General features: G+C 45.8%; 1 protein-coding gene across 1 annotated transcript in view; it reads left to right on the forward strand.

Moving 5' to 3' along the window:
* MCAM (melanoma cell adhesion molecule) overlaps window positions 1-10022 on the forward strand; it is an 83271-nt gene extending 73249 nt beyond the window's left edge. Inside the window, exons 14-16 of the mRNA XM_067470780.1 lie at window positions 5199-5340; window positions 6843-6960; window positions 7696-10022. Coding sequence (XP_067326881.1) covers window positions 5199-5340; window positions 6843-6960; window positions 7696-7725 — 290 coding nt within the window. The 3' untranslated portion in view covers window positions 7726-10022. The remainder of the gene's footprint in view (window positions 1-5198; window positions 5341-6842; window positions 6961-7695) is intronic.
* Window positions 10023-10943: the final 921 nt, after the last annotated feature.

The following is a 10943-nucleotide window of genomic DNA, read 5'->3' on the forward strand; positions in this document are numbered from 1 at the left end:
TTTCGGGGATCGGGTAGGGATTGATGACAGATATTTGTTGTGAACCTTCAAGATGGTTGTTTTATGTACTTTTGCAAAATAGACCTCCCGTGGATGCAGGTACTGTATCGCGTTTCTATTTTAACCTTGACTTATGCTCTCTATGGTTGAAGAAACATGACTTTGAGAGGGGAACTTCTGCAGTCAATTAAAAGGGTTGTTATTTAACAATTGAGAAAACGGGTTGTGTAGCCTGAAATAAGGGCAAGGAACATTTGCATGAGTTTCCACCTGATTTTGGCAACTGTGAATCCAAGAACATAGAATCAGAGTTGGAGGAGACCTCGTGGGCCATCCAGTCTAACCCCATTCAGCCAAGAATCAGGAAAATTGCATTCAAAGCATCCCATCCAGCCTCTGTTTAAAAGCTTCCAAAGAAGGAGCCTCTACCACACTCCGGGGCAGAGAGTTCCACTGCTGAATAGCTCTCACAGTTAGGAAGTTCTTCCTCATGTTCAGATGAAATCTCCTTTCTTGTAGTTTGAAGCCATTGTTCCATTGTGTCCTACTCTCCAGGGCAGCAGTAAACAAGCTTGCTCCCTCCTCCCTATGACTTCCTCTCATGTATTTATACATGGCTATAATATCTCCTCTCAGCCTTCTCTTCTTCAAGCTAAACATGCCCAGCTCCTTAAGCCGCTCCTCATAGGGCTTGTTCTCCAGACCCTTGATCATTTTCGTTGTCCTCCTCTCGACACATTCCAGCTTAGTGTCAATATCTCTCTTCAATTGTGGTGCCCAGAATTTGACACAATATTCCAGGTGTGGTCTAACCAAGGCAGAATAGAGAATGGGGAGCATGACTTCCCTGGATCTAGGCATTAGACTCCTATTGATGCAAGCCAAAATCCCATTGGCTTTTTTTGCCGCCGCATCACATTGTTGGCTCATGTTTAACTTGTTCCCCACGTGGACTTCCAAGATCTTTTTCACACGTACTGCTCTCAAGGGCAAATAATAATAATAATAATAATAATAATAATAATAATAATAATATACTTTATTTATATTCCGCTCCATCTCCCCGAGGGGACTTGGAGCAGAGTACAAAATATGTATATGGCAAACATTCAATGCCGTTACACACTAAACAAAGACAGACAGTACACAGACAGAGGCAAAGGCTTCCCTTCTTTTTCATATCTGACATCTGGAGGTTGTGCTCAGCTCAGCCATGGGGAGGCGCTGCCGCTCCATTTATCCAGGTTGAGGAGCTTGCTGCCCATGGATCCTTCCCTACTGATTGAATTTCCAGCATGTCTTCAGGAGTCCTTTTACCTCTCCGCCAAAAGCTATTACTATTACTATTTATTATTTACGGTATTTATATTCCGCCCTTCTCACCCCGAAGGGGACTCAGGGTGGATCACAATGCACACATACATGGCAAACATTCAGTGCCATTTTTTAGACAGACAGATAAGGTATTTTTGGCATTTCAACTTCGCCGCTTGGAGATTTTGCTTGATTCCGGTCACTTCATCCACTATGACGCTGAGTCATTTTGATTGTTTTTCCTCCTTGTTCTTTGATTGCTGGATGGTGTCGTAAAATATCTCCCCACTTTATCCAGTCCCTAATTTCTCTACTCACAGCTCAGCTGTTTTCGAACTGCTTAGGTGGACAGTGAGCTGGGCTTCACAGTCGGGTGCTCAATCCAACTCAGGCTTCGAACTTGCCACCTTCTGGTTGGCAGTGATCTGTTTCAGCTGGTGATTAACCAGCTGTGCTACAGCCTGGAATTTATTTTGCTAGTCTTAAAGAGGACTTTCAGCCATTCCCTCATTTGCAAAGCTTGCTTGGCCCCTGAGTGTTAGGCAAATTTTATCTACTGTTTTCAAAGTGCTAGGTGAGCAGAAGCTGAGCTGACGGCGGGAGCTCACCCACCCACGACTTGAACTGCCAAACTTCCAGTTGGCAAGACTTTCTGTAGCTGGCCGTTTAACCCGCTGTGCTTACCGCGGGCCAAGCGGGGTGAGAAAGGATCCCATAAACTGAAGCTATCATTCCTTGGCATGGAGACTGCCTATGGTTACAATGTGGGTCTCAAATCTCAAAGATGGAAGGAGTAGCTAACCTTCCATTGTGTTATTTCTTGGCTCCATTGGAGCTGAACCAGCACAATTTAGGTTCCCCAAAAGCCAAGGTTAGGACAAGAAGAATTGAGGTTGGTGGGAAGTCCATATCACCCATAAATTGAGTTAACCCACCATTCTATGCACTTAGCGTTAACATTGCCTCCATTCTCCACCTGCTGCTCTCCAGATACGTTCCCCACTCCCACTTGGTTGGAAAATGACACTTCAGAGTTTGAGTACAACGAGACATCTTATTTCGGAGAGACGGAGGAAGGTATAGGCAGGCGTAACCTCACGCAAGGTATCCGTCCAACTTCCGCTGAGACCGTTGCTCCCATTGGCAAACCTTCCCTGCCAATCGGACCAAAGCTTGCTCTTGCCTCCTGGTTGTATTTTTCAAACCAGTCCAAACTGGGAGGCAATGGCTGGGGCTGTGTGTGAAGTGAACACAACCACTGCCTTCTTCCCTGCTCCAAGGGAATGCCGAGAACAGCGGCCGGAGTCTTGTTGGTGCATTATGGCAATGTTTCTCTCCAAAGTGCTGATCATCCATAACTGTTTCCTTACTGGTGCCGTTGCCTATTCCACCGTAATGCGCCAACATGAATACAGCTGTGCAAATGTGCCTCGACGCCTCTTTTTGCAGAATTTGTTTTGCTAGTCTTAAGAGGGACTCTCAAGCCGTGGTCTCGTTGGCAAAGATTGCTTGGCCCCTGAATGTTAAGCCAAGTTTTGAGAACCACAAAAGCTAGGAACCTGCTTTTTCTCCTAATCCAAATAGAAGCTGAATGGGTGTCCCCTGTGGCTTCTCTGGAAGAGAATCGACCCATCAGTCACCTCCACAGGTCCCTCCTGGGTTGGATTAGAGAGAAAGCCACGTGGCAGGGCAAGATGCTCCTGCTTCTTTCCAGCATCTTCTGCAGTGTTTATGGTGTTACACAAGGAGTGGGCAGCTTTCAGAGACTACGGACCCCCTCCTCAAACCATAAAGGAGACTACAGTCCCTCATTGCATCTTTCTTTTATCTAAAAAATAATAATAATTTGTCCCCAAATGCTGTGGAGGATATTTTTGCCATGCTTTGTGGAGCAAAACAGCCATTATAGGCCCCAGGGAGGCATTTTTGTAGCAAGGCAGTGTTTCTCAACCTGGTGGTCGGGACCTCTGGGGCAGTCGCAAGACAGTGTCAGAGGGGTGCCCAAAGACCATCAGAAAAACAGTATTCTCTGCTGGTCATGTTCGGTGTGGGAAATTTGGCCCAATTCTAAACATGGTGGAATTCAGAATGCTTTTTGATTGTAGGTGATCTAAAAATCCCAGCAACTACAACTCCCAAATTTCAAAGTCTATTTCCCCCAAACTCAACCAGTGCTCACTTTGGGCATATTGAGTATTCGTGCCAAGTTCGGTCCAGAGCCATCACTGTTTGAGTCCACAGTGCTTTCTGAATCTAGGTGAACGACAACTCCAAAACTCAAAGTGAATGCCCATCAATCCCTTCTAGTGTTTTCTGTTGGTCAGGGGAGTTCTGTGTGCCAAGTTTGGTTCAATTCCATCATTGGTGGAGTTCATAATGCTTTCTAATTGTAGGTGAACCAAAAATCCCAGCAACTACAACTCCCAAATATCAAAGTCTATATCCCCCAAAAACTCCAACCAGTGTTGACATTTGGGCATATTGAGTATTTGTGCCAAGTTTGGTCCAGTACCATCATTTTTTTCAGTCTATCGTGCTCTCTGGATGTAGATGAACTACAACTCCAAAACTCAAAGTGAAGGCCCACCAAACCCTTCCAGTGTTTTCTGTTGGTCATGGGAGTTCTGTGTGCCAAGTTTGGTTCAATTCCATCGCTGGTGGAATTCAGAATGCTCTTTGATTGTAGGTGAACTATAAATCCCAGCAACTACAACTGCCAAATATCAAAGTCTATATTCCCCAAAACTCCACCAGTGTTCACATTTGGGCATATTGAGTATTTGTGCCAAGTTAGGTCCAGATCCATCACTGTTTGAGTCCACTGTGCCCTCTGGATGTAGGTGAACTACAAATCCAAAACTCAAGGTCAATGCCCACCAAAGCCTTCCAGTATTTTCTGTAGGTCGTGAGAGTTCTGTGTGCCAAGTTTGGTTCAATCCCATTGTTGGTGGGGTTCAGAATGCTTTTGCATATTGAGCATTCGTGCCACGTTTGGTTCAGATCAGATCCATCATTGTTTGCGTCCACAGTTCTCTGTGGATGTAGGTGAACTACAAATCCAAAACTCAAGGTCAATGCCCACCAATGCCCATGTTGGTCATAGGAGTTCTGTGTACCAAGTTTGGTTCAATTCCATTGTTGGTGGGGTTCATAACCCTAACCCTTCCAGTATTTTCTGTTGGTGGTGGGAGTTCTGTATGCCAAGTTTGGTTCAATTCCATCGTTGGTGGAGTTGAGAATGCTCTTTGATTGTAGGTGAATTATAAATTCCAGCAACTACAACTCCCAATTGCAACGAAAATAATGTTATGATTGGGGGTCACCACAACATGAGGAACTGTATTAAGGGGTTGCCGCATTAGGAAGGTTGAGAAACACTGAAATAAGGCCTCTCCAGAGCTTATAACTTTTCCAAAATCTCCCCTATGCCTACAGATGCCATTTGGAGACATCTTTTATATATATTTTCCAAATTGAGCGCATGGGGATCACACGAGCCACACTCTGCCCACTCCTGTGTTACACCATTTCTGTTTCTTTTCACATGAAGCCGCTGCTTCAGGCGGCTTTTGCACTCGAGCAGGCGCTGAACTTCCAAAGTGTTTCGGAACGCTTTCTCTCTCTTCCTCCCAATGGCATAAACATAGACAGGGAGAAACATTTGCTATTAAAGTTGTGAGCACTTTGGAGCTCATGATGACCATCTCCAAAATAAGATGTTTTGAATCACGTCGCTGGAGAATTTATATTTTTACTTTAGCTTTCCGAGCCCAATTCCTCAAACGAAACATTGGGAGGAAGTCAGAGCCATATTTAAGGCGTTTTTGTGGACTTAGGAGGGCGATTCTGTTGTTTACCTATCTATGATATATTCCTTCCCGAAGGTTCGACCAAACAGGAGAGCCGAGGGGTCATTATCGTGGCGGTGGTGGTCTGCATCATGGCGATTTCCATCCTGGGCGCCGTCCTTTACTTCCTGCACAAGAAAGGGAAGCTGCGCTGCGGACGTTCGGGGAAACAAGAGATGTAAGCATCATCCCAGTCTTCTAGTTCTCCTCCATTGCTTCTCATTCACCCGCCAGAAGCAACGCATCCCCTTCTCATCACAGCAATAGTGCTTGGGTTGCCTTCGTCCATCCGCTGGGTCTGTAACACCTTTCCAAGCTACGGTGACGCTAAAGCAATCCCATCATAGGGTTTTATTGGCTATGTTTTCTCAGAAGAGGTTCCCTTCCCTCTGAATTCACCCATGACTGGGCAAGGATTCGAACCCTGGTCTCCATAGTCCAAAGTTTAAATCGCCCAAACCAAGGCCAGGAAGAATGGATCAGATCCAGATTTGGGCATAATGCTCTCTCATCCCTTGCAAATTCTGTACACAGTTTGAGGTTTTTTACCCCAAATCAGGTAGAAGCTGTGAGTCTTCCAAGCTGTCTGGCCATGTTTCAGAAGCATTCTCTCCTGACGTTTTGCCCACACCAATGGCAGGCAGCCTCAGAGGTTGTGAGGTCTGTTGGAAACTAGGCAAGTAGGGTTTATATATCTGGAATAGTGTCCAGGGTGGGAGAAAGAACTCTTCTGTGAATGTTGTAATTGGCCACCTTGATTAGCATTTAATGGCCCTGCAGCTTCAAGGTCTGGCTGGTTGCTGCCTGGGAGAGTCCTTTGTTAGGAAGTGATTAGCTGACCTTGATTGATTCCCCCAGGCAGGAAGCAGACAGACCTTGAAGCAGAAAGGCCATTCAGTGAAGCATTCACACCTGCCTCAAGCAGACCAGAGTCCTTTCTCCCACCCTGGACAGTCCACAGATATATAAACCCCACTTGCCTAGTTTCCAACAGACCTCACTGACGAAATGAAAATCATGCGTCTTTCATGTTTGATCAGCTCACTCACTGCCTTGCCAAAGAAAGAAAATATGCCACACAGATGAACAGTTAAGAACAAGTAGTTTACTCTTCGTAGTTCAGAACAACGTATTTGCAATCATGCAATCAGTTGTATCGACTCACATAATGTCCTTTTATGAGAGATTTAAAGTAGTCTTTTCTTTGCCCATGTGGATAAACTCCTTCCAGCAGCTCATGAAGCAAGAGCACATTCCAAACTCACTCTGCTTCTCTTTCCTTCTCTGCACGCACCTGTACAGATCAAGCCTGATAAATGTAACAGTATACAAAAGTCCCAGGCTCAGCTAGCTCCACGGACATAGCTCGACCAATCAGCTTTGTGCATCTTATTTTATATATTCCAACACTCACAACCTCTGAGGATGCCTGCCCTAGATGCAGTAGAAACATCAGGAGAGAATGCTTCTGGAACATGGCTGTACAGCCTGGAAAAATCACAACAACCCAGAAGTCAGATCCTGGGTGCATCCGTAGAGTAGGAGGAGGAAAAAAAGAATATTTCTCCTGCCCTTTTCTGTTGCATCTCTGCCCCCGTTGCCTTCTCTCCCCCTCTCTCGTCTGTCTTTTGCCCCCAAAGAGGCCGTTTTCTCAACCCTTTTGCCCTCCCTCCTCCCCAGCACAAGTCCCGGCGCGCATAAAGACGAGATTGTAGTTGAAGTTAAGTCAGATAAACTTCCTGAAGAGGCGGGGCTTCTGCAGGGCGCCAACGGCGAGAAGCGATCAGCAAGTGACCAGGTAGGCACCGTGCCCACGGCTAGTGGCGGCTACCCTTTGGCTTATTTGGAGGCTTGGGGGTCGGGTTTCTCATGGCGTTATCCCTCTCCAAACTCAGGAGTATAAACTTCCAGGAGTTTATTATTATTATTATTATTATTTATACCCCACCACCATCTCCCCGATGGGGACTCGGGGCGGCTTACATGAGCCCAAAACAACAACTTACAGCAGAATAAAACCGAAAACGCAGACAATAAACAACAACATCATAATTACATAAGTTTTAAGCTCAGTAGTCTGAAAAATTTTGTTCATTTGGATGAAAGAATGAAACAGCTCATTCGGAAGCAGCGCTTGAAAACGAAATTGGGACCATACAAATGAAGCAAACCGAAATAGATAGCGATTCTATACAAATACAGGAGACTACTAACCACCATCTCACTAAACATATGCTCATTGTTGCGCACATGTGCTGTATTCTCCTTGGTTTCCTTCTCCCTTGCTGTCATTTGCTCCGTAGTCGCGGCATCCATGGCAAGACTTGGTTTAGCTGCCAGGAAATGGCCAGAGAGCCATGTATTTCAAAGTTCAGCATGTGCTTTGCTCTGCTGCCAAACTAATTGCTCTGCCATTCACCAAAACGCTGTCTCCATTTACCTGGACTCACTTGCAGAAATGCCTGAGAAATTACAGGGTATATGAGGGTTTGCTTTTGACTGTCCTCGCTCTAATGGCCTTTCTCTTTCCAAGGGAGAGAAATACATCGACCTGAGGAACTGAGAGGGGACCGCCGTGCGCCTTTTCCTGAGGATTTCTCCTGCCCTTCCTTCCCCGAACGCTCCCCTCCTCCTCTCCTGCTCCCACGGCCCAAATGCACAGCCAACGAATGCACAAGACGGCTCCGCGGCAAAGGACTGTCCGAAAGAGACTCTTACCCCTTTTCCTCTTGGGAGACCAAAAAAAGATAATTTTTGAAGGTTACTCTTTCAAAGCATCCATGTTCAGGATGTACGAAGCTTGTGTGCTTGGGGAAAGAAGAAGTCTTTCTCCTAAGCTATTTCTCCAGAAAGTGTTAGTACTCAAAGTTTATTGGATTAGATTTTTCAGTCTGAGTTAGGAGGAAGGAAAAGAGTCCTTTCCTAACATATTTCTCTGAATGCATCGTTTTTCTTTCAGTAGTTGCAAAGCACTTGCCAACTGGGTCAAAACTCAACCCTTACATTTCCCCACTAAGACTGGGTCCAACCATAGGGTCAATGGGAAAAAATAGCAGGAAAATAAAAGTTAAGGGAAGACTAGAGAAAAGAGCTCAAAAGGGCTTTGGCTTCCAGAGTATGGCTCTAAATCAGGTATGGGCAAAACCAGATGCTGCCCCTTGGGATTTTTTCTCAAGCCCTCCTCTCTCTCTCTTCCTATTCTTCCTTCCTTCTCTCTTTCCTTCCTCCTTCCTTCCTTCCATCCTTCCCTTCCACCCTTTTGTCCTTCCCTCTTTCCCTCCCTTTTGTCTTTCCCTCTTTCTCTTTCCTTCCTTCCTCCTTCTCCCCTTTCTCCTTCCATCCTTCCCACTCTCTTCCTTCCTTCCTGCCTTACTTCCTTCCCTTTTTCCTTCTCTCTTTCCTTTATCCTTCCCTTCCTTACTACCATTCTTCTCTTTATCCCTTCCTTCCTGCTCTCTCCTTCCATCCTTCCCTTCCACCCTTTCGTCCTTCTCTCTATCCCTTCCTTTTTTCTTTCCTTCTTTCTCTTTCCTTCCTTCCTCCTCCCCCCTCTTTCTCCTTCCATCCTTCCCACTCCCTTCCTTCCTTCCTGCCTTCCTTCCTTCCCTTTTGTCTTTTTCCTTCTCTCTTTCCTTTATCCTTCCCTTCCTTCCATCCCTCCACCTTTTCGTCCTTCCTTCTTTCCTTCCCTTTCCTTCCTTCCTTCCCTCCTCCTTCCATCCTTCACACTCCGTCTGCCTGCCTGCCTGCCCTTCCTCCCTCCCTCCCTTTTGTCTTTTCCTTCTCTCTTTCTTTTATCCTTCCCATCCTTCTCTTTATCCCTTCCTTCCTTCTTTCCCTCCTCCTTCCATCCTTCCCACTCCCTTTCTCCTACCTGCCTGCCTTTCTTCCCTCCCTTCCCTTGTGTCTTTTTCCTTCTCTCTTTCCTTTATCCTTCCATCCTTCTCTATATTGAATCCTTGCTGTAAGCCAATCTGAGTCCCTCTAAGAAGGTGAGAAGATCGGGATATAAAAGTTTTAAGTAAAATAAATAAAATAAAATATATCCCTTCTTTTTTTCCCTTCCTTCTTCCCTTCCATCCTTCCCTTCCACCGTTCCTTCCTTCCTTCTTCCTTCCCTTTTCTCTCTTTCCTCTTTCCTTTATCCTTCCTTTCCATCTATCCTTTTCCCTCTTTCCTTCCTTTTTCCCCTCTCTCCCTTTCTCCTTCCATCCTTCCCTTCTTTCTCTCTTCCCTTCCTTCACTTTCCTTCCTTCCATCACCGGGCAGCCGGTCCTCCTAACAGTTAGAAAGTTTGCCCATACCTGATCTAAACAGTAGCAACAATTGAAAGCCAGATTCCTATTTGCCACAAACAAAAAGACCAAGATGGAAAACTCAAATTTGGCAGGGACTTCGGTCAGGCTTAATTTCCAAGCAAAGGCATACTTTAATTCTGCACAAGTGAAGGTTCTCTCGGCACTTCAAGGCGTTACGATAGCAACAAGGCACCCCGCTCTTTTGGGGAGGTATGTACAAAATGTATAGTCCGATGCGTTTCTGTTTGCTGGTTTATAGGTCGTTTCCCCCAAACTGTTCCCTCTCGCCCCCCAAAAAATTCCTAAGACAAGTTCCTTAAGCAAAGCACTTGACTGTCTCGAGGAAAACCGCCTCCAGGTCTGCTTTGCTTGGAAGGAAACGATGCGTGGAAACGGGCAAAGGATCGGATTTGCCCAGGACAAAACGGCAAGGTCAAGTAGAGAGGCTGGGAACTCTTCCGTTGAGTTTGGAGACAAATCTCTCCGCTCCCGTTCCCCAAGGAATGGGCCAACTTGGGCCCTCCAGGTGTTTTGGACTCCAACTCCCACCATTCCTAACAGCCTCAGGCCCTTTCCTTTTCCCCCTCAGCCGCTTAAGCGGCTGAGGGGGAAAAGGAAAGGGCCTGAGGCTGTTAGGAATGATGGGAGTTGGAGTCCAAAACACCTGGAGGGCCCAAGTTGGCGCATTCCTGCTTTAGAGGACAAAAAACGTGCAAACTCATGAACCAAAACACGGGGAGGCAGATGACTTGTCCAGCCTGAAAACGGTCCAAAACGAAAAGCTTTTTGTTATACATATTTCTGTTGATGTGTGTGTAAATTTAAGAGTGTCTGAGTTGCAGGGTTTTTTATATATATTATATATATGAAAAAATAATAAAAATATTAAAACTTCTTTGAGTTGGCTTTTTTTGGGAAGACGGGGGAGATATTCAAAGCAAGAGCATCGTACTGTATTTCTGTGATTGTAACACACATCCTAATTTCGGGACGCTCATTAAAGATTTATCCTAGAATTATAGAGTTGGAAGAGACCTCATGGCAAAGAGAGTTCCACTGCTGAACAGCTCTCACAGTCAGGGAGTTCTTAGATCATAGAATGATAGAGTTGGAAGAGACCTCACGGGGCAGAGAGTTCCACTGCTGAACAGCTCTCACAGTCAGGGAGTTCTTAGATCATAGAATGATAGAGTTGGAAGAGACCTGGTGGGCCATCCAGTCCATCCCCATTCTGCCAAGAAGCAGGAAAATTACATTCAAAGCACCCCTGACAGAAGGTCATCCAGCCTCTGCTTCAAAGCCTCTAAAGAAGGAGCCTCCACCACACCCTGGAGCAGAGAGTTCCACTGCTGAACAGTTCTCACAGTCAGGAGGTTCTTGGATCATAGAATGATAGTTGGAAGAGACCTCATGGGCCATCCAGTCCATCCCTATTCTGCCAAGAAGCAGGAATATTGCATTCAAAGCACCCCTGACAGATGGC

This window comes from Anolis sagrei, chromosome 7 (assembly GCF_037176765.1).
Source record: "Anolis sagrei isolate rAnoSag1 chromosome 7, rAnoSag1.mat, whole genome shotgun sequence".
NCBI classification, from domain to species: Eukaryota; Metazoa; Chordata; class Lepidosauria; order Squamata; family Dactyloidae; genus Anolis; species Anolis sagrei.